Below are 24643 nucleotides of genomic sequence, written 5' to 3'. Positions count from 1 at the left end.
CAGCGGTGAAGTATCACCTGCATTTTTCTCGCTGGAAAGATCGATTTCACAACATTTTTTCATTTTCAAGCCACAGCCAGCATGAAAAACTTTGTCGCAAGAATTACACTTCCAGCCAATTTTCACTATATTTTTTTTACAGTAACCGCATTGGGGAACAATTACTTGTAGAGAATCGCGAACGTCTGGTTTACTCGTCGACATATTCGAACCGAATGTGATAAAAAAAAATATCGCTTTTTTCATTCTTTATTTCATAATAAGGATAATTATAGCATCTCCTCTTACACATCAAAGCAAATATAATTGGGAAATATAGGATGAATAGAGGAAAGGGAAGCTGCTGCTTTTGAGAAAATCAGAATATCGATAATTCATAATAATATTTCTATAATAATTTAATTAGTATTACCTTCTTGATCGGTTTCATTTAACATTAGTGGATTCGAGCGCATTTCAATGTTGACGAACATGGGGTCGTTTTTTCACAGGCGAATAAATAAATTTATTCCATTATTATTATATAATTATTCGTATTTGAACAAACTGACCTTGAACCAATGATTAAACTATAAGTAGATATCGCATAGGAAGAAAGGAATCAACTTTAACAGAAAGGTGAGACGCACGATGTTCACCAATCGACCGCTTTTTCGATTGGTTTAACATATTTTACCAATCGAAACTTTCCCTTTCAGATCACGTGATTTGTCTCCACTTAACAACATTGGTTGAAATTCGATCATTTTTATTTTCTCTCTGGTGGTCACGTGATATGATGTTAAATCTTTCTCTCTCTAATGTTGGATTCAATGATCTGCACTGCACGACCACTCACAGGCGAATCTACGTATAATTAGACCATTGCACGGAACACATGACACCAACCAATCTGATTTTAGTTGTTTTATCTCCACTTATGCCTTGGACATCACTGGAGAAAACTTGGCCACAGCTTCATCAGGAACGTTGTACACTTCCTCTTCCTTTCTGATAATCGATAACAGAAAGAAATTTCCAACTGAAACAAAAATTGGAAAGATTATTACTTATGTCAATTGATATCATAAGTAATAAGAGAATAATAAAAACATCAAGATTTGATTCGATTTGAGAGTTTCAATATATTATTTTATGTGGAATGATATATCTGTTAGCCTAGCTTTGTTCTTGCCGCTCTCATTAGTGAAATGTTTCACTTCAGAATTTTGAGTGAAATTATTCTATAATGATTACAATGTACTCTCTGAGAAAAGCCCATTCTCAAATTGAATTCTATTCAATTGATCGTTATTTTGATAACTTTCGGAAAGAACAATATTCAGGTGTGAATGCATCGGTCATGTTTGTGAATAGGCAAAATTCTGCAAATGATCGAAAATTAATAGATTGGCATCAATTTTTGCGATAGCTCAAAACTATCGACAGGGTGAAATTGAATAATTGAGGTTAAGATAACCTAAGTAAGTATATAATATTAATGAGAGAATTAAAATATTCAATATCTGCTAGATATCTAAATTTGGTTATTATTATGTAAAATATTTACATAGGCATAGATTATATATATTATATAGGTTTATAGATTACACGGGTTGTCCCCTAACTTAGGTTAAAGAGTGTGGGTAACGCGTCATCCGTTTTCCATTATTTGATTTGTTTTTTTTTTTTTCAGTTACTGCGATGAAAACGATCAATAATCCGAAAACGCACGATGTTGTTGGAGCTGAATTGGGGTGCTTCATTCCAGTCATTTCACCATCAGATCATTTTTATAATGTTTTTTAATGTAATACAATCAGTATGAATCTATGGGAGATGACTACCTCTAGCGATCTTGGTACACCTGAGGATTAGAAAAATCATCACTTGGAGCACCGGTCCTTCTTGAAGAAACCCTACAGATTATAAGCCCTGTTGCGTCAAGTGAATTTCACTCAAACTATACGGGCAGTTCAATATTCAGAGACACATTTAAAACGAGAACATTCTTGGCGAGGTCATCCTGAAAACGCATTTAGAGCAAGAAACAAAAACGTGGAACAATCAGGGACCTGAATTGCGCTTTGGCTTCGTATGCAAAATCCAAAGTGATGCAAAATATCCCCATGAAATTGGGGTACCTTGACCAGTACGCACGTAGCTGTTACCTAATAAACATATAACTTATACAGCCAATATTCGATATATCAGTTGAGAAATCCAGTGTTATATTATTCAATTTAATAGAATTCAGTTGAACGATTCAAAAAAGACGTTGGTCCTTCGAGCCGGAAAGTGAACATTTCGAAAGATTTCGGCGAGAGGTGTTGTGAAATTGGAAAACAACGCTGAGGTGTACAGTGCATCCCATTTTGGGCGAGACAGCCAGGTTTCTCGCTTGTTATTTGAGATAGAGCCTTGCGGTTTTCACGTTCCTGTACTACTTTTTCGTGAAACTCAAGTCGGTCTAATCAGATTTTGCATAACTGTTTCCGTTCAAGAGATACAGGGTGATTTTGGAAATTGATACTTTTCGGATCCCTCCTTTATCTCCGAAGTTATTAGAAATAATGCTGAGGTAAAAACTACGTCTGAATCAGAATTCTGCGTAGAATCCAGTGGCGTACTCAAATTTTTTTTTCGGGATATGGTTTTGAAGATTCAACACAAACCTATATTTTTTTAAATGGAACACCATGTATATCATTACTTCTATGAATTCGTTATTTTTTCCCTTCAAAATGATGTATGATACTATGTAGGTAGGATGTTCAAAAATATTAAAAAAAAACACTAAAACATCAAATAATGATGATTTTTTGTTAATGGGCCATGAATTTCCTATGTTTCAATAAGAGGATTATTACTTTTGATTTTTAAAAGTAGTAGGTCATTGATGACACAAACATCCTTGTTGTTATTATGGCTACTCTGCATTTGGGAGCATTGGTTCATCAAGTAGGCATTAGAGGGAAAAAATCGATCTGATCTAGCTGTCATCGCTATGTATTATTGTTATTATTATTGATTCTTCTTTTATATGGGAAATCCATTGCCCATTAACAAAAAATCGTAATTTTTTGATGTTTTAGTGTTTTTTTTACATTTTTGAACATCCTACCTACACAGTATCATACATCATTTTGAAGAGAAAAAAATAACGAATTCAACGAAATAATGATATACATGTCATCTTCAAAACCATACCCCGAAAAAAATTTTTGAGTACGCCACTGGATTCTACGCAGAATTCTGATTCAGACGTAGTTTTTACCTCAGCATTATTTCTAATAACTTCGGAGATAAAAGAGGGATCCGAAAAGTATCAATTTCCAAAATCACCCTGTATCTCTTGAACGGAAACAGTTATGCGAAATCTGATTAGACCAACTTGAGTTTCACGAAAAAGTAGGACAGGAACGTGAAAACCGCAAGGCTCTATCTTAAATAACAAGCGAGAAACCTGGCTGTCTCGCCCAAAATGGGATGCACTGTACATACAAGTGCGAAAGTTGGAAAGAACACAGCACCAAAATCAACGCATTAGCGTATTCAAGGCAGTTTTTGTAGTTCCACTTGAGGGAATGTGTTATTCATTTTTTGTAGGATTTCACATATGCCTACTTATGCGTTTCGTCCCTGGCACACACACCGGACTCATCAGTGTGACTTTGGTATATTTGTGTGTGCCGTGTCACAGACGCTTGGGGAATTTATTATTATCGGGAGCCGCCGGGACTCGAACCCGGCACCTTGTCACATCTCGGTGAGTGAGTCTACAGTCTTAACCACTAGGCTACCGACTGCGGTGTTTATTGTTGCTATGTGGAGCTTTATGACAAGCCGCCACACATTCAAACAAGGGTTTAATGGACATCCAAAAATTATACTATATGAAAAATGCTCTTGAAGGCGATGCTGCGGAAGTGATTTGGTCTTTAGAAGTTTCGTCTGAAAACTTCAATGAGGCCTGGACATTGCTTAAAACCAGACTTGAGAACAAAAAGATCGCGTCAAATCACATAGAATTTCTCCATAAATTTCGGCCCATAATGAACGAATCATACGGTCAAATAAAAAAATTCTGGAGGGATTTAAGGGCTCTTATGTTGATGGGTCAACCAATGGATCATTGGGTTACTTAACTGATTTTTAGTCTCGATGCCAAACTGGATCATGTCACAATAAAGGAATGGCAAAAATCGGGCAAGGTTAACAAATTCGCAAGCATGGAAGAATTTTTGCAGTTTTCAGATGAAAAGTGCGTTCTTCTTGAAACAATAGAATCAAAAAGAACAGAGTTGAAAGGCGATAGGCCAAGGTTTGAAAGAACATCGAAGACGTTCTGGTCATCTTTTTAATCATGTACAATTATACGGTCAGACAGAGATCGGACGTTCTATTCTCAACGAACCGCTAATGACGTAGATGCAAAGTTATAAATAAAAAAATAAAATATACTCGACGACAATTGTTTACATTGTGGATTCTGACGGAAAACTACATCAGGTTAGAATGCATTTAGATTCCAGAAGTCAGTCTAATTTTGTAACCAGAGAATTTGCTGAAAAACTGAACCTGAAACGCAATTGGGTAAATATACCAGTTGTTGGTATCGGAATCGTATTGTCTCATATAAGATATTCGATTAACATGTCGGTTGATTCGAAGTTCAAGAACTTTAAATTCAATTTGCAGATGAGTCTTTTGCAGAGCCCGATAGAGTCGATAGGATATTGGGTGTCTATATTTTGGGACTTAATCTGTTCGGGTCACATCAATTTTGACAGGGGGGAACCAACTTACGAATTAGGTTTTGCTGGATCATAGCCGTACAAATAAATAAGAAAGGGTCGGATCCAAAGGGGAAGAAGCTAGTTTGTAACCTTTCAACAAATGTTGCTTTAGAGGAGCGAATGCAACAATTTTGGAAACTCGAGGAATTCGGTCATGAAAAAAGTCTTTCTAGGGGGAAGCTCAGTGTGAACAAGGATTCAGGAAAACCACAAAAAGAAAACAAGAGGGAAGATTTGTAGTTGAACTCCCCTTTAGAGGAAATATCAACGAATTAGGGGAGTCCTTTAAAAGTGCTCATAGGCGCTCAATGCATACGGAGCGAAAATGAGAAAAAACTCCACATATTGAAGAACAATATCTACATTTTATGCATGAATATATCGAGATGGACCACATGTCTAAGGTTAACGACACGGAGTTAGCAGATACTCATAATTATGCTTATTATTTACCCCATCATGGGGTGTACAAGGAAGACTTTTCGAAAACAAAGTGTTGAGTGTTATTTGATGGGTCTGCAGCAATAAGTACGGGAGTTTCCTTGAAAACCGTGCTCATGGTTCAGCCTCAACTGCAGGATAGGTACACTTTTCAGTATCACACTAAGATTTCTGAAGCAAAATGTGGTAATTACTACAGATATCGAAAAAATTTTTCGGCAAGTCCTAATTGAGGAAGAACATCGGGATCTCCAGCTAATTCTGTAGCGTTTTTCTGAAGAGCAATCATTGGAGACTTACAAACTCAACACGATCACTTATGGGACGGGTCCTGCAAGTTATCTCACTGTTAGATGTTCCATGGGTATTTCTTTCAACAAGATTCAGTTTTGGTCGGATTCTAAGGTAACATTGGCATGGATTCACGGGGAATCTAGCCAATGGAAAACATTCGTAGCGAATCGAGCATCTGAAATTCAGGACCTTGCGGGAAAGAATCAGTGGGCGCATGTTATCTCAGGCGACAATCCGGATGATATCATTTCCAGGGGGATATCCAGGAAAGTTAGGATCATATTCATTATGGTGGTACGGGCAATTTGGTTAAGTTTGGATGAACAACTGTGACCGGAGAGAGGAGGATTCAGTAGTGATGAGGTCAGATCAGAAACACCAAATTGTGCTACTGGTAAAATACAATTTGATGAACCTTATCATAAGGCATGAGCATAATAGAAATATGCATCTGGGAGCACAAGCTCTTCTTTCATTGATTCAATTGAAATATTGAGTATTATCAGGTCGCAGCACCATTAAAAACATTCTGCATAAATTACTAACTTGTTTTTGTGCTAAACCTTCACGCTTTAATCACATTATGGAAAATCTACCAGAGTACAGGGTAATGGCTAGTAGGCCATTTATTAATTGTGAGGAGGATTTTGCAGGCCCCTTCGGAATAAAAATACATACACTCAAAGGACAAAAATTCGTCAATGCATATTCATATTTATTTGTCTGTTTTTCTACAAAGGCAGTTTATTTGGAATTAGCGCCGAACTTGAACACAGAATCATTCATGAATTGTTTTAGGCAGTTCATAGCAAGCAGAGATTCAAATTAATGAAATAACAAGACGGATAACAAGACGAATTTTATTGGAGCAAATAGGGAATTCTTATGACTTATGATGAGTTTTATGGTCACTGTACAGGCTTTAACACCCCTCTCCGTTAATCCTTTGGACCTGAATGTGCTCACACCAGATCATTTTCTTATTGGATCACCACTTCTATCAACACCGCAGGAAAATCTACGATTCGAGAATCCAAGTCGAATCAAGAAGTACCACTACCTGAAACAAATCCTACAGCATTTCTGGACTAGGTGGTCTAAGGACTATTTATCGAGTCTTCAAGGAAGAACAAGCTGGCGATCGAGTTGAGGAACCAGCAAGATGCAACCAGAGAGAATGGAATTATTGAAGAAAGACAAGTCATCTCCTCAAAAATTGGACTTAGTCAGAACAGAATCACCGAATAAGGGACTGTTTTATCAGCCGAAACAGTACGATCCCAGTACAGTTTATAGCGTTCGATTTCCAGGAAGGTTTCCGGTCGGTACTTGTAGTATGGCACTTTTTTAGAATGAATAAGTGTTAATTTAGTTGCCATTTCTTGGTGTAGTATCTTTCCTACTGCATCGTGTCTCCCTTTATATTCATTTCCTGTAAACATTTGACATCCTCCCGTGATATGTTGGATTGTCTCATTCGTTGGACACCCATAACGGCATCGATCGTCAGTAATAGTTCGATCCTTTATGCAGTAATTTCTTGTTGAAATCACTTGTTGCTTCACACAGTACTTTGTAGATCTCTGACGTGCCTGATTTGTCTTTGAGGTATGTTCGTAGGCATTCAATTTTCCCATGGGCAAGTTCTATGATGTCTGCCTCCTTTATTCCTTGGCAGTCTCGTCCTCTCAATGCTACTTTTCGGATGGTGCTTGTGTGCTCTTGTCATCAAGGTTCTCATTTTGCAATGCAGATTTTCGATATCTGTTTTGCTCCATGGAATTATACCGAAAGAGTATGTTAGAATTGAACAGGCATATGTATTAATAGGTATTGTCGTGTTCTTGCTGTTGAGGTTTGTTTTTAAAATTTTGTTGATTCTTTTAATGAATTCAGTTGTAAAGTCTTCCTTCATTTTTTGATGGTTTGTTTGTCGGTTTTGTTTCATTTCTAGGTATTTATAAAGATCGTCTGATTTCATTGCTTATTATTAATATATTAAATAGAACATAAATTTTATCAAAAATACTCACTTAGAACAACGAAACATATCTCGATGTCTATCATATCATTTCCTCGAATATAAAACGAATTAATGAATGCAATCCCTAAAGACATGGTGGTCGTTACAATTTCGATACTTTTGAATATTATCCATGGTGTGAACTGTTTGCGGTCTCCCTGAAAAATCAGAATTCTTATATATTCGAAAATTAAAATATGAATCGTCGACTCACAATTTTCATGCCATAATACAATCCATAAGCGGCTGATGATAAGAGAACTATGAGTGCCCATATATAAAATTCTTGCGTTTCCCTTTTCTCCTTCCACTGTAGGTTCAGGAATAATTGTAAAGAACAGAAGGATAAGGCCTAGAAACGTATGTTCCATGAATACAACTACAAATAGTATAACATTTCGTAGAAAAATTAGAATATTTTCAAGCTACAAACTAATTTCATCAATTGTTATAATAAGTAAATATTTTTTAATTTCAAGAGCCTATTTCACCACTTGCTAATGAAAGTCCTAGATACGTATCCAACGGATAATGTATCTAATGGATGAATGTGTCGGATAATATTCTTCGTTTAACCATTTGGATGCCGGATAAAATATCTGCCAGATAGCTATATTATGATAATTTTATATCGAGTTAAAAACATAGTTCATTTTAGTCTCTGTGATGATTTGTGCTTAGAGTCAAAATGGTTTTGTGAGGTTAAACTTGCCGTGTTATAAATAAATTTCGATGTTCAGGTTTGAAGAAATGAGTAAAGGATATTATAGTAAAGTACAAATCAGTACAAAAAAAGAATGCAATCTTTTATCGCATTAAAACTTGCAAAGTGTGAATTAGTTGTTTTGCAAAGGAAGAAGAAGTAGATGGGAATATTTTGAGGAAGCATTTGAAATGAATTGAAAAATAAAATAGGTTATATGAATTGCAAAAGAGGATGAAATGGAGCATGAAAACAATTTAAGTAAACAGGATATTTCCAGTTTCCTTATTTCAATGAAATTCAATAAGACTATCTACTACTCTCATCTTAAAAATGGCACACCAATAATAATGATTCTATGTTTATTCTTCAAGTGAAACAAGAATGCATTATCATGAATTATTTCGAAATAGAAAAATCAAAATTTTATGAGTATCTGAAAGATATTTAGTTTTTGTTTTCGAAGCACTTTTAGACACTTATCCAATAAGGTGGCATATTACATATTTTCTTCTTCAAATGATTCGCATTTTTTCCATTGGTACAAAGAACTCACGTTAGAGCTTACATTATAGGTACCGGTATGTCATAAGTCATTAATTCAAATTATTTTACTTATTACCAAAAATTATTTTCTCAGGGAAATCTGAAATGACACATTGTTCTTTCAGGTAGGTGATCATTGAGCTATAAACACTGATTATAGTACCATAACTCATGCATTAAGATTATAATATAGCTTCTGAGAGATACAGTATGAAGAAGACTTCATATAACTTTCGCTCAGAATAAGTAGATATCGATTAAACTATGGTCTGGAATTTGGATTTTAAGGGATAAAAAGAAAGAGCAATTTTAAAGGTAATCCAATTTGCTTTCATTTCAGAAAATTGCGGAATAGAGTTCATTGTATGGAAAATTTTTTGTTTCTCAAAATCATGAAGTGATTGAATACATAAATAAACTATAGAAAACTCACCAAGCCTACAACTGAAAAACGCACGGCATAAGAGTCCTTGTCAGTGGGAAAATGCTTGTTGTAAAACATACGCAATTCGATGGACCTGCAAAATCTCTGAATTTTAATATTGAAATATAATTAACGACATCAAATTCTAATCACATACATACACACTCACCATTTTTCAAACTTGTCAGGATGGAGAGTTGCCATATCTTTTGCTGATTCTTCATTGACTCGAATACATATGCACTCCTTGATTTCATTAGTAATAGTTACACCTGAAGAGAAGTGATTATTTCTTGATTACAATTTAAATAAAACAGAAGTGCGATCTACCTGAATGTCCCATCCTGCGGAAGGTGTGAAATATCATGCGTTTATACCGCAAGTAGAACTGGTAGTGCTGGAATTTTGCCCGAACCTAAGTCCCGGTGTACACATCCGACTTTTGCAGTTGCGACTAGAGATGAGCGATACCGTGATTTCTAGATCACGTTGTGAAACGTTCCTGTTCCTTTATGATATCAGTGAAATTAAAGCGTGACGTGATCACTGTTTAGGTATCGGTTAGCGCCTGTTCTCCGTTCACGGAACGCTAACCGAATCCGATACCTAAACGGTGATCACGCTTTAATTTCACTGATATCATAAGGGAACAGGAACGTTCACGTTTCACAACGCTAAGCACGGACCGTGCTTGTTATTATTATTTGTATGAATCACCCAAACCTTAGCTCTTTTGTCTTTCTGTTAATTCTTTAGAGGTAACAGATTTGTGGAATATGGATATGAATAATTTTGGACATCGAAAAATAAATAATACCTACGCATAAAATAATTCACATATGAATATACAGGGTGTTTCCTAAACATGCGGCAAAAATTCAGGGGGTTGTTCCTTGGACTATTCTAAGAATATTTTGTTCTTTGATGATTTTTGAAAAACCTATTTGTTTCGAAGATAAAGGGGAAACAAAATTTCAGATAATAACATTTTATTTTGAAAAATTACATGAAAATTCAACTCAACCTACAAAAACTGTTGAAAATGACCACCTCTAGCCAGCATACAAGCATCCAATCTTCTCCTCATTGACTGCCGAACCCTTTCAAAAACACCAGGATCATTTCTTATTAAGTTACACCCAGCAATGATCCGATTTCGCAAGTCTTCCACATTTTCTACTGGAGTGGTATAAACTAATGATTTTAGATGGCCCCATGGGAAATAATCAAAAAACTGGCCGTTTTTAGTAATTGGGATGTTGTTAAACAAATTTAAAAATAAATTGTACCTACTTAGTAAACACAGTGCGGTACGCATTTTTATTTAAACTATTATTAATTTTAAAAATATGAAAAATGTTGTTCGCCCTGTATCTTCGAAACAAAGAGGTTTTTCAAAAATCATCCAAGGACAAAACATGCTTAAAATAGTCCAAGGAACAACCCCCTGAATTTTTGCCGCATGTTTAGGAAACACCCTGTATATTGATAATATTAAGTGGCTGATACTGCATCAAATAAAATAAGAGAAAAACAGAAAAATTAACAAGCAGAAATGTACAAAAATATAGTAAAACCAGTTATTGAATAATTAAATTTCCTAAATATATTTGATATTTTCTATTAATTTCTGAGCTAATCAAAGAATTGTGAAATCTCAAATGAAAAGGTATGATTTTTAGGACATCGAATAATAAATAATAAGCCATATGCATATATTCAGACGTTTATTTATTTATTTAATAATAATGATGAGTAATCAACCTCCAAACAAAATACACGCATTTTATAATTGTCTATATCAAAATAGTTAAGGGGCTAATACTGTAACAAAAAAATAAGAGAAAAATTAAAAATTTCACAACAAAAAACTCAGAAATGGGTAGTTAAAACAGTCCCTAAATAATCGAATTTCCTAACTATATTTGATAAATTTTTCGAGAGAAAAATACAATTATTCCTATTCATTCTCCACCAACGACATATTACAATTGAGGAAGAGAATCATTTGAGTTTTTTTATTAGTCAGCCTGCTTCGACGTTCTGTTTATATTTGTCCGGCTTTCGAAAACAATCGTTCGCACGGAACTTATGTTGCTAGAGTGCATCAATAAGTGCCGACAAAGGTTCCGAAGCAATAAAAACATCAGGCTGGCAGGCTGGCTTCATAATTTACGATTGCAACGGACGTTGATATGCCCTGAAAATATCTCTGAAATGTTCAAACAGTGATCCCATCACGCTCTGTATTCGTTTTTCGGAACCGTGATAGTCTGATATCAGTGATTAAATCACAGTTAGTGAAATATCGCTCATCTCTAGACACCGCAACGGCGTCGCAACTAGAGATGAGCGATATTTCACGAACTGTGATTTAATCACTGATATCAGACTGTCACAGGTAGTCACGGTTCCGAAAAACGAATACAGAGCGTGATGGGATCACTGTTTGAACATTTCAGAGATATTTTCAGGGCATATCAACGTCCGTTGCAATCGTAAATTATAAAGCCAGCCTGATGTTTTTATTGCTTCGGAACCTTTGTTGGCACTTATTTATGCACTCTAGCAACATCAGTTCCGTGCGAACGATTGTTTTCGAAAGCCGGACAAATATAAACAGAACGTCGAAGCAGGCTGACTAATAAAAAAACTCAAATGATTCTCTTCCTCAATTGTAATATGTCGTTGGTGGAGAATGAATAGGAATAATTGTATTTTTCTCTCGAAAAATGAATCAAATATAGTTAGGAAATTCGATTATTTAGGGACTGTTTTAACTACCCATTTCTGAGTTTTTTTGTTACAGTATTAGCCCCTTAACAATTATAAAATGCGTGTATTTTGTTTGAAGGTTGATTACTCATCATTATTATTAAATTAATAAATACATAGGATATCCTTTTTGTAGAGTGATTGAGTACGCATTTCTCTAATTCAACAGCTAATATCTTCAGAACGAATAGAGATATCTGACATTTGAAAATTATATTGAATGAAGATTCTGTCGTCTTTCAGAAAATGCTTCCTCAACTTCATATTATCATTATATCAAAGCTACTATGTTTGAACTCATCAAAAACGATTGAGTGAACCAAATTTCAAGATTCAACTAAATTTAGTGGCATTTCTTGAAAACAATACATGGAAATTATTTATCTTCATAATCAGCCAGAACTTTATCACGAAAAAATTCATAATATACAGGGGATTCTTTTCGTAAAAATAATATTTGCTCATATTCCTTGTATACCGAATAAGGGAATTATGTCAAGAAATCACAGATCGAAAAAGATGACATTTGAAATAAGTCCTTGATTTCTCGAATATCTTAAAAATTTTAGCTGTTGATAGTGAAATCCATAATCAATCACCCTATACATTCATGGGCTGTCATTTTCTTATATACAGGTTGTGATAAAATTAATTATATGCATATTATATAACAAAAATTATAATAAAGTGAAAACCACATAGTATCTGTCATATAATAAAATATCTCATTCAAAATACTCAAAAAAATAAAAATCATTCCGATACATATAGTACTGTAGAAACTTATAATCGAATTTCTATAACAAAATAATGAATAAATGGATAGACGGGAGCACATTAAGGGTCTAAATGTCGTTTTTCTGATACACTCCTCTCCTTTGCTCTCCTCAAATATTTCACTAAATTCACTTGATGTTGCAAGTTTTCATCAGAACTCATGGATGAGAGGTCATCATCTAGCAAGTTGAAGACATCCTCAACTTCTGCAGAAACATATTCTGGAGTTGGATGAAAACAGTTAGGTTCTTCCTGTGCATTTGAATCTATTGTGGTTGAAATGTTCAAAACAGGAAATTTCGTCATAGGTGATTCAATCGGTGATGATACTGAAGGATAAATATCAGCATCCACTGATGAAGTACCAATGTCATGATATGATAAATTTTCTTCAACCTTGGCTCTTTTGTAGTATTTATTAAGGTGTCCGTGAACTTAGCACCCACTTTTTCGAAAATTAAGAATTTTTTTTTGCATTCGTTAGTAACTTTTTGTAACACAAAAATTTTCGTTTGTACCTCAAGGATACTGGTAGAAAAACATCGCATTCCGATGGAGTGCTAACTTATATGGAAATTATAAAAATCCGTGATTTTTCAAAAGAAATATCTCTAATTTCGTTTTGCACTGAGCATTCACGTGGTGGTGTTACCTCTTGAGGATATTAGTGAAAAATCCCTTTGGAATGTAACAAAACAAAAAATCCATGAAATTAATAATTTTTCAATAGCACAATAAGGGTATCAAAAGAGCTCAATATGATTACAATTTCCTTCAGAACTACCCCTACAGAGACAGTCGTCCCTGTTTTTATCAACTGAGATAAGCGTTTTGTATATTCTCCATAAAATCTCCGGTGATGACTTGTTCAGATGAAAAAATTATAAAATAATCATAAATAGAAAATACTTTATTTCATAATTAGGATAATTATAGTATGGCCTCTTACACATCAGAGAAAATATAATTGCGAAATATATAAGATAAATAGAGGAAGTGGAAGTTTCTGCTCATGGGAAAATCAGAATATCAATAATTTATAATAATATCTCGATAATAATTTAATTAGTATTTCTTTCTTAATCAGTTTCATTTATCATTAGATTTGAGCGCATTCCAATGTTGACGAACATTGGGTTTTTACAGGCGAATAAATAATCTGAACAAACTGGGGAATAATATATCTGTTAACCAATGATTTAACTATAAGTAGATATCGCATAGAAAGAAAGGAATCAACTAAAACAGAAAGTTGAGACGCACGATGTTTACCAATCGACCGCTGTTTCGATTGGTGTAACATATTTTACCAATCGACACTTTTCCTTTCAGATCACGTGATTTATCACCACTTAACAAATTGGTTGAAATTCGATAATTTTTATTCTCTCTCTGGTGGTCACGTGATATGATGTTGAATCTTTCTCTCTCTAATGTTGGATTCAATGATCTACGACCGCTCACGGACGAATCTACTTATAATCAGATCATTGCACTGATCACATGACAGCAAACAATCTGATTTTAGTTGTTTTATTTCCACTTATGCCTTGGACATCACTGGAGAAAACTCGTCCACAGCTTCATCAGGAACGTTGTACAAATTCTCTTTCTTTCTACGACAGATAATCCAGATCATAAAGATATTTCCAGCTGAAACACAAATTGCAAAGATTATTTCTTCATATTTTCTTTTGATACCATAAATAACAAGAGAATAAACGTCAATATATCTGTTAGTCTAGCTTTGTTCTAGCCGCTCTCATTTAGCGAAATGTTCGTCCCTTTAGAATCTTGAGTTAAATTATTCCAGAATGATTACGATTTACTGTCTGAGAAAGACCCATTCTCAAATTGAATTCTATTCAATTAATCGTTATTTTGATGACTTTCGGAAAAAAACAATAATCAGGTGTGAATGCATCGGTCATGTTCGCCAAATGATCCGAAAAGTTCCACTTGAGGGAAGACACAGCAACAAAAACAGACAATCAACGCCTTTTTGAAGACTATCGAGTCAGAAAAGGCAGGACAAACCCCGGCGTGTGTAAAAAATGTAGAGTTGTGGAACGAGTTGGAAAATATCAATCATCCTGACTTGTAGGAGCAAGAACGAACTTCGTTCCAAAAGACTATTTTGAATCGATGGCTCTCGCGGATGCAAAAATAATCGCAATTCATGAAAGGTTCAATAAGCTCAAGTGAAAATTTGATCACGGAAAGAAATGTGAAATTGCCAAAATGATTCCAGAGTTTAAAGACTCGTAAAAAAATTGTTTGGAGTTTTATGATAGTTCTAATGTGTTAATTCATTTAAACAAGGATTTAATGAACAAAAATTCTACTATCTGAAAAATGCTCTTGAAGGCGATGCTGCGGAAGTGATTTGATCTTTAGAAGTTTCGTCTGAAAACTTCAATGAGGCCTGGACATTGCATAAGACCAGACTTGAGAACAAAAAGATGATCGCGTTAAATCACATAGAATGTTTCCATAAATTTCCACCCATAATGAAGGAATCATACGATGAAATAAAGAAATTTTTAGACAAAATCAGAAGGGATTCAAGGGTTTTTATGTTGTTGGATCAACCAGTAGATCTTTGCGATACTTAACTGATTTTTATTCTCGATGCCAAACGGGATCCTGTCACAAGAAGGGAATGGCAAAAATCGAGCAAGGTTAACAAATTCGCAAGCATGGAAGAATTTTTGCAGTTTTCAGAAGGAAGGTGAGTTTTTCTTGAAACAATAGAATCAAATAGAAAGGCGATAAGACAAGGTTTGAAAGGAAATCGAAGTCGTTCCTGTCATCTTTTAAATCATGTACCATTTGTAGAGAAAACCATCCTCTATTCAATTGCAAAAAATTCTTATGACTTTCAATAAATGAAAGGATTAATGAAGTTTAACGTTCAAATTATTGTCGAAACTCTCTCTAAGAAGGACATTGGGCGCAAGACGGTAAACGAGGTGGGGAAGTATACAACCCCGCCAGGCGGGTTCTCAGAAAGCTGGTAGACTATTAACACCAGAAAAAATTGAATGGGCGATAAAGAGCATTCAGCCCTTCAAATCAGCAGGCATGTATATTTCCAGCCATGCTTCAGAAAGGTGTTGAAGTCCTTATGGCCCCGATAACTGAGCTTTTTAAGGCCAGTTTTACAAGGGGTTATATCCCGAAATCATGGAGGGAGGCGAGGGTAGTATTCATACCCAAAGAGGGTAGAAAAGGTTCCCCGGAGCCTAAATCCTATCGACCCATATGCCTCACCTCTTTTCTCCTGAAGACCATGGAGAAAATAATAGATAATAATATAAGGGGAAGTTTAAAGCTCCACAACAGTTTGCCTATAGGGCGGGCAGATCTACTGTAGACGCCCTTCATCATCTCCTTAGAGAGGTGGAAGGCACCCTCACCGCAAAAGAGATTCAGCTTGCAATGTTTAGGGATATCGGAGGGGCCTTTGATAATACCCTACATGCCTCCATATGCAATGCAGCTAAAAGGAAAGGGATAGAACCCTCCACTGTTAAGTCAATATCAGCTATGTTGAAAGGAAGAACCGTTACAGCCTATCTGGGAGAAATCGAAGTGACTGTGCTGACGTGCAGGGGCTGCCTTCCTGGGAGGGGTTCTATCACCCTTGCTGTGGAGCTTAGTCATGGATGGTCTCCTGGAGAGGCTTACAGCAGGTGGCTTCAACGTCCACCTTACATTTGCATGTGAGGAAATATAGCCTGCTGGAAGAAATAAGAATTTCCCTTAATGGAAAGCTCCTTCCTGGAAACTGGGTTGTATATATGAGGATACTGAATCAATTAGATTCAAACCTCCTAGCAAAACAATCGGATGTTATGCCAACCACTTACGATTTTGAAATGCCCTTTGAAACGGTTGTAAATAGAGATGAGCGATACCGTGATTTCAAGATCGAATCCGATACCTAAACAGTGATCACGTCACGCTTTAATTTCACTGATATCATAAAGGAACAGGAACGTTCACGTTTCACAACGCTAAGCACGGACCGTGCTTGTTATTATTATTTGTATGAATCACTCAAACCTTAGCTCTTTTGTCTTTCTGTTAATTCTTTAGAGGTAACAGATTTGTGGAATATGAATATGAATAATTTTGGACATCGAAAAATAAATAATACCTACACAGAAAATAATTCACATGTGAATATATATTGATAATATTAAGTGGCTGATCCTGCATCAAATAAAATAAGAGAAACACAGAAAAAGTAACAATCAGAAATATACAAAAATATAGTAAAACCAGTTATTGAATAATTAAATTTCCTAAATATATTTGATATTTTCTTTTAATTTCTGAGCTAATCAAAGAATTGTGAAATCTCTAAATGAAAAGGTATGATTTTTAGGACATCGAATAATAAATAGTAAGCCATATGCATATATTCAGACGTTTATTTATTTATTTAATAATAATGATGAGTAATCAACCTCCAAACAAAATACACTCATTTTATAATTGTATATATCGAAATAGTTAAGGGGCTTATACTGTAACAAAAAATTAAGCGAAAAATTTAAAATTTCACAACAAAAAACTCAGAAATGGGTAGTTAAAACAGTCCCTAAATAATCGAATTTCCTAACTATATTTCATAAATTTTCGAGAGAAAAATACAATTATTCCTATTCATTCTCCACCAACGACATATTACAATTGAGGAAGAGAATCATTTGAGTTTTTTTATTAGTTAGCCTGCTTCGACGTTCTGTTTATATTTGTCCGGCTTTAGAAAATAATCGTTCGCACGGAACTTATGTCGCTAGAGTGCATCAATAAGTGCCGACGAAGGTTCCGAAGCAATAAAAACATCAGGCTGGCAGGCTGGCTTCATAATTTACGATTGCACGGACGTTGATATGGCCTGAAAATATCTGTGAAATGTTCAAACAGTGATCCCATCACGCTCTGTATTCGTTTTTCGGAACCGTGACTACCTGTGACAGTCTGATATCAGTGATTAATATCGCGTGAAATATAGCTCATCTCTAGTTGTAAATGACCGTCCTAGTGCAATAAGTCTCGTAAATCGTTTGGACGAAAAGTCATCCATATGGTTCGCCGATGGATCAAAATCAGATAAGGGCACTGGCATTAGGATATATGGACCTAAACTGATGACCTCTAAAGGCCTGGGAAGTGAGTCCTTGATTCTACAGACCGAGATAATGGCTGTTTATGTATGCTCAGGAGTGTCTCAAAATGAACCTCAAGGGAGCGCATATCTACATCACCATGGACAGCCAAACGCTGAGATCCCTGGAATCGTGTTGCCAGGGGACTCTGCTAACTTGGGAGTGCCGTAACACCATAAAGCAAATGGCCAGATGCAATAAGATGACTCTACTATGGGTACCAGGGCACTGTGGGTTTGAAGGAAATGAAAAAGCTGATGAACTTGCAAAAAGTCCATCAAGGTTACCACCTGCCGGACCTGAGCCTTTCTGTGGGCTAGGAAAAGACCAATAAAAATATACGGCCAGCTATGGGAGTTGAACATCAGGATAATTCACTGGACTAACACTCCTAGACTTGCTCAGGCAAAGAAATTCGTGACGATTTCACCTACCTACGCCAAAAAGCTCTTGAAGCTGTCACGAGCCGAGCTTCGGGTGATGCTGGGACTGCTGACGGGGCACTGTCGGTACAAACATCATTTGTACCGGATGGGAAAGTCAGCAAACGAGATTTGCAGGCTCTGGATCAGAAGCAGAAACAGCCGAACACATGTTATGCAAGTGTCCGGAGCTGGCTGGCTTAAGAACCATTCACATGGGAAACCGGTCCTGGATACCAGAGAGGTAACGGCCAAGGCCCCTAAGGAGGTTGTTAGTTTTATCAATGTCATTGACGACCTCCTTGGGTTTCCATGAATGAGTAGGGTAGATAACAAAAGATCTACATGGTCGCAGTTCCCGGAAGGCTTACCAAACCAAAACGACCCCAGTTCAAAATAATAACAATATCCATGTGTCACGGAAGGGCATTCCTCAATTCGAGTTCTTGAGAAAACCGATGGTCAAGGAGTTCAGAAGGTCGTTAATGTAGAGTTGGCACACAATTTTACGGTCAGACAGAGATCGGACGTTCTATTCTCAACGGCAATTATTTACATTGCGGATTTTGACGAAAAACTACATCGGGTTAGAATGCATTTAGATTCGGGAAGTCAGTCTAATTTTGTAACGAGACAATTCGCTGAAAAACTGAACCTGAAATGCATTCGGGTAAACATTTATTTCGGATGAGGGAGATGATGAGAGTTTTTCCGATGAAGAGAGAAGGGGTAAGGAAATTGGGCATTAATTAATAGCAGAGGGTTCATCGACTAAGACACTCGGTTTGTTGTGGAATGCAGAAGAAGATACTCTGCATTACAAAATTAAGTTTGACAAAACCCAGGCCAGGGTGGGGACAAATTTGGGGTAATAGCCCAGATTTTTGACCCATTAGGCCTCGTCGGTCCTGTTCTAGTGAATATTAAGATAATTATGCAACAGCTCTGGAAAAGGAAGTTGGACTGGGGTGAGTCATTTCCTCTTAAATTACACACTTCTTGGATTCGTTTCAGTGATAATATATCTGAGTTGTCCAAGATAATAATAGGTAGGCATATCATTAGTACAAATCCTAAGGAGATACAGCTGCATACATTGGCAGATGCGTCAATGGTAGCCTATGAAGCTGTGGCTTATATCTGGTCTACATATGCAGCAGGGAATCTAGCCAATGGAAAACATTCGTAGCGAATCTAGAATCCGAAATTCGGGAACTTGCGGGAAAGAATCTGTGGGCGCATGTAATCTCAGGTGACAATCCGAGTGATATCATTTCCAGGGGTTCAGAGCCAGGAAAGTTAGGATCATATGCACTATTGTTTGCGATTCGTGAAGAATTGTAAATGTAATGCTCCTAAGGTGACAGGATTCCTTCCAGTGGATGAATTAACAGAATTTACAGATGGTCTGATAAAATTGCGCCTTCCAAAAGGAAATTGAAGCTTTAAGAAAGGGACAAGTCTTACACAATTCGAGTAGGCTGGTAGCTTCAAATCCTTTCCTAGATGGCGAAAATATAATTCGGGTTGGTGAACGCTTGCAAAGTGAATATATCCCGTACGATTAGACACACCAAATTGTGCTACCGGTAAAACACAATTTGACGATTTGACAATTTGATGGCATGATCATAATAGAAATATGCATCTAGGAGCACATACTCTTCTTTCATTGGGGCTATTGAAATATTGGGTATTATCAGGTCGCAGCACCGTCAGAAAGATAGTGCAAAAAGGTCTAATTGGGTCATAGTAAGAAGAAATTCAAAATATTTATTCGGATAACAAGACGAATTTTCTTGAAGCAAATAAGAAACACCGGGAGTTATACGATTGTTTGAAATTGGATAAAACTAAGGATAAATTTTCGGAATATTTTTCTAGTAATATAATAAAATTTTATTCCACCACGAGCACTGCACTTTGGCAGTATGTGGGAAGCAGCAGTAAAGTCAACTAAATTTTATATCAAAAGAGTTTTGGGTAATGAAAGGCTAACTTACGATGACTTTTATACAGTCATTGTACAGGTAGAGACGTGCTCAAACTCACGACATTTGATACCCCTCTCCGATGATCCTTTGGACCTGAATGTGCTCACACTAGGTCATTTTCTTATTTGATCACCACTTCTATCAACACTGCAAAAAAATCTACGATACGAGAATCCAAATCGAATCAAGAAGAACCACCACCTGAAACAAATCGTACAGCATTTCTAGGCTAGGTGGTCCAAGGACTATTTATCGACTCTTCAAGGTAGGACAAGCTGGTGATCGAGTCAAGGAACCAGCAACATGATACCAGGGACAATGGTATTATTGAAGGAGGACAAAACACCTCCTCAAAAATGGGAACAGAATCAGCGAAACACACTGCGAGAACTGCTTAAGGATTACTCAAACGACCGGTATCGAGACTTTGTGTTCTACCGATTGAAAATTGAAATTTTTATTGTGTGTTGGGGATCTCTGCCAGGCAGGTTCGGACGTTATTGTAAGGCAGAGTTTTCGAGAGAGGCGGTATGTTGCGTCAAGTAAATTTCACTCAAACTATACGGGCAGTTGAATATTCAGAGACATATTCAGGTTGAATAACCAACTCCCGCAGGAACAATTAGGGCTGAAAATAGAACAAGAACTTGGCGCCACATTGACGCTACATATGGTCATCCTGAAGTCGCATCTAAGAGCAAGGATGCAAAGACTTGGACCAATCAGGGACTTGGATTGAGCTTTGGCCACGTATTGATATCCAAAGCGGCGCAAAACATCTTCAGGAAATTGGAGTATCATGACCACTACGCTCGTAGCTGTTACCTTGTCAACATATAAATTGTACAGACAAAATTCAATATATCAATCAAGAAATTAATAGAATTCAGTTGATCGATTCAACAAAAAACAAACCCACTATAATACTCTAATATCCTAGAAATTTCGATATGATTCTCCCCTATATCCTTATATTTATTGTGATGATTTCATTTGTCGTATATAATGGAAACTATAACATTTATTACTCTTTCTGGTTCTCTTTCTTTTGTTTTCAAATTCAATTAGAATATATGCGACGTCAACTTTTGGTGAACAGAAAGGATGAAGATTTTGTTTGCATGAAATAAAGACTTCAACAAAATTATGTCAGCTTATTCTGTTGTAGTGACTCTGCATGCCCGAAAAGTGGGTTTACTAGCTTCGCGGCACATTCTAGTCACACCATAGCATAAACCAATCACTACACCTATACGGTGAGATAGAGTTTCAGTATCATTCTTTGAAATGTATGATGCCCCGTTCACATTACCTCTACTAATACTGAGATTCATCCATACATGCTTCTTTATTTGTTTTGCTCTCAAAAGAATAAATTTATATAGTATCAGGTTCAATAGATCCAAAAAATATATTAAATAAAACTGAAATTTTATCAAAAATACTTACCTAGAACTACGAAACATATCACGATGTTAATCAAAACATGTCCACGTGAATTAATGAATGCAACCACTAAAGACATGGTGGTCGTTACAATTTCGATACTTTTGAATATTATCCATGGTGTGAACTGTTTGCGGTCTCCCTGAAAAATTAGAATTCTTATATATTCGAAAATTAAAATATAAATCGTCAACTCACAATTTTCATGCCATAATACAATCCATAAGCGGCTGATGATAAGAGAACTATAAGTGCCCATATATAAAATTCTTGCGTTTCCCTTTTTTCCTTCCACTGTAGGTTCAGGAATAATTGTAGAGAACAGAGGGATAAGGCCTAGAAATGTATGTTTCATGAATAAATTTCATGAGTACATTTCGTAGAAAAATTAGAATATCTTCAAGCTACAAACTAATTTCACCAATTGTTAAAACGAGTACATATTGTTTAATTCTAAGAGCCTATTTCACCACTTGCTAATAAAAGTCCCAGATAAGTATTCAACAGTAAATGTATCTGGTGGATGAATGTTTCGGATAATATTCTTTGTTTCACCATTTGGATGCCGGATAAAATATCTACAATATCTACCAGATGGCTTTATTATGATAATATGATATCTAGTTGAAAACATAGTTTTCAACTAATTCATTTATGTCTCTGTGATGATTTGTGTTTAAAATCAAAATGGTTTTGTGAGGTTAGACTTGCCATGTTATGAATAAATTTCGAAGTTCAGGTTTGAAGCAGTGAGTAAACGATATTATTAAAGTGATATTATACAAATCAGTACAAAAAAGGCATGCAAACTCTTCTCGCATAGAAACTTGAAGCAAAGTGTGAATAATTTTCTTGCAGAAGAAGAAGAAATAAAGGGGAATATTTTGAGGAAGCATTTGAAATGGATTGAAAAATGAGTTATATGAATTGCAAAAGAGGATGAAATGGAACATAGAAACAATTTAAGAAAACTGGATTCTTCAAATTTCTTTATTTCAAGTTAAATAATTCTATCAACTACTATCATGAACATCCTTAAAAATGGCAGACCAATAATAATGATTCATTTGTTTATTCTTCAAGCGAAACAAGAATGCATTATCATGAATTATTTCGAAATCGACGAATCAAAATTTTATGAGTATATGAAAGATACTCACTAATCCACTTAGGTGGCATATTGCATATTTTTTTCTTTGAATGAGTTTCATTATTTCCATTGGTACAAAGTACTTACGTTAAAGCTTTAATTATAGGTATAGGTATGTCATAAGTCAAATTATTTTACAAATTTCCAGAAATTATTTTCTCAGGGAAATCTGAAATGAGAGATTGTTTTTTCAGTTAGATGATCATTGAGGTATAAAAACTGATTATTGTACCATAATTCATGCATTGAGATCATAATATAGCTTCTGAAAGATACATTATGAAGAAGACTTCATATAACTATCGCTCAGAATTAGTAGATATCGATAAAACTGTGGTTCGAAATCTGGATTTAAAGATATAAAAAGCAAGGGTATTTCAAGCAGGATGAGAACAAACTATAAAATAGCAATTTTAAAACAAATCCACTTTGCTTTTATTTCAGAAAATTGCGGAACAGCATTTATCGTATGGAAATTCCCTGTTCTTCAATATCATGAAGTGATTGAATTAATAAATAAACTATAAAAAACTTACCAAGCCTACAACTGAAAAACGTACGGCATAAGAGTCCTTGTCAGTGGGAAAATGCTTGTTGTAAAACATACGCAATTTGATGGACCTGCAAAATCTCTGAATTTTAATATTGAAATATAATCAACGACATAAAATTCTAATCACATTCATACATACTCACCATTTGCCTGACTTGTCAGGAGGGATAGTTTCCATATCGTTTGCTGATTCTTTATTCACTTGACTACCTATGCACTCCTTGATTTCATTAGTTTCACCTAAAGATAAGTGATTATTTCGTGATTAGAATTTGTGTAAAACAGAAGATTGATTTACCTGAATGTCCCATTCTGCGAAAGGTTGTGAAATATTATGCATTTGTACCGCAAGAATAACTATGTTAGTGCTCGAATTTTGCCCGAACCTAAGTTTCTGTTCTGACGGTATAAACATAAACTGTTCAGCGGTTGATAGAATCGGCTGGAATTGCCTGTTACGTCGCATCGGTGTTTTCCCGTCAGTTTGTCGACCCTCAAGGTCAACTTCAGAACAGAGTTGTTATTAAACAGAATATTGTTTTCCTATAACTGCTATGGAAAGTACCGTATTCTTCATAGCTCAGTGGAGTACGCAAGATGGGAAAAAGGAGGATATATCCTCCCTGTTATACGTCACAATGCTTGATAATTTAATTTTGTGAAAATTTAATCAACGAATTCATCAACCAGTGGTTTTATCATTATTTTCTCACGGGCTCAAAATTCCAGATTGATGCTGAAAATAAACAATCGGTTAAAAATTAATGAGATTATAATGTGAAAGCTCCGAATTCTCTAATTTGAAATCAATTCCAAGAAGTGTCTGTAAATTTAAAGGACATCAGATACGATTTTTTTTTCTTTATCTTCCCCAAGTCTTATGTCTGGGTACGCCACTATCATAGATTAGGTACCCCTTTTCAAAACTATGTATTGCTCATACTGTGAAAAATATTATTCCACACGGCTAAGATTCATAGAATACCTGGTGTGTCTACTTATACCTGTAAAACTTTCAGACAAAACGGGAGATTTTTCGGATTTATACCTACTTGATTTCGAGGGATCGCGGGATTTTCAGATGGCGCATACATCGTTTACATTTGACATTTCTCTCAATTCTCGACTCTTGTGAAC

The 24643-nt window shown here is 35.6% G+C and overlaps 2 protein-coding genes across 3 annotated transcripts; both read right to left on the bottom strand.

Moving 5' to 3' along the window:
* Positions 1-373: 373 nt before the first annotated feature.
* On the bottom strand, positions 374-9686 carry LOC123671987. Its single transcript, XM_045605913.1, has 6 exons — positions 9540-9686; positions 9379-9481; positions 9219-9303; positions 7751-7888; positions 7547-7694; positions 374-1021 (listed from the first exon to the last, which is right to left on the bottom strand). The coding sequence occupies exons 1-6, from the start codon at positions 9574-9576 to the stop codon at positions 918-920; spliced, it is 615 nt and encodes a 204-aa protein (XP_045461869.1). The 5' UTR covers positions 9577-9686; the 3' UTR covers positions 374-917.
* Positions 9687-13655: 3969 nt separating this feature from the next.
* On the bottom strand, positions 13656-23971 carry LOC123671989. 2 transcript variants are annotated; one of them, XM_045605918.1, is made up of 6 exons: positions 23805-23971; positions 23650-23746; positions 23490-23574; positions 22002-22139; positions 21807-21945; positions 13656-14414 (listed from the first exon to the last, which is right to left on the bottom strand). In XM_045605918.1, the coding sequence occupies exons 1-6, from the start codon at positions 23815-23817 to the stop codon at positions 14305-14307; spliced, it is 582 nt and encodes a 193-aa protein (XP_045461874.1). In that variant the 5' UTR covers positions 23818-23971; the 3' UTR covers positions 13656-14304. The 2 variants fall into 2 exon arrangements, with proteins under 2 accessions (XP_045461874.1, XP_045461876.1); XM_045605920.1 differs by lacking the exon at positions 23805-23971 and having other exon boundaries at positions 23490-23585; positions 23650-23737.
* Between the last annotated feature and the right edge of the window lie 672 nt (positions 23972-24643).

Source organism: Harmonia axyridis, chromosome 2 (assembly GCF_914767665.1).
Source record: "Harmonia axyridis chromosome 2, icHarAxyr1.1, whole genome shotgun sequence".
NCBI classification, from domain to species: Eukaryota; Metazoa; Arthropoda; class Insecta; order Coleoptera; family Coccinellidae; genus Harmonia; species Harmonia axyridis.
Note: the sequence above shows the minus strand (reverse complement) of the source record. Positions and strands in the feature narration are given on the sequence as shown.

What these genes read in the sequence shown, in the direction of transcription:
- LOC123671987 (XM_045605913.1), bottom strand. Translation starts at nt 9,576, where the DNA reads ATGATATTTCACACCTTCCGCAGGATGGGACATTCAG. An exon ending in GTTTTTCAGTTGTAGGCTTG is followed by an intron (nt 7,889 to 9,218) that starts GTGAGTTTTCTA and finishes ATACGTTTCTAG; the next exon opens with GCCTTATCCTTCTGTTCTTT. An exon ending in TGTATTATGGCATGAAAATT is followed by an intron (nt 7,695 to 7,750) that starts GTGAGTCGACGA and finishes CTGATTTTTCAG; the next exon opens with GGAGACCGCAAACAGTTCAC.
- LOC123671989 (XM_045605918.1), bottom strand. An exon ending in CCTGACAAGTCAGGCAAATG is followed by an intron (nt 23,575 to 23,649) that starts GTGAGTATGTAT and finishes GAGATTTTGCAG; the next exon opens with GTCCATCAAATTGCGTATGT. An exon ending in TGTATTATGGCATGAAAATT is followed by an intron (nt 21,946 to 22,001) that starts GTGAGTTGACGA and finishes CTAATTTTTCAG; the next exon opens with GGAGACCGCAAACAGTTCAC.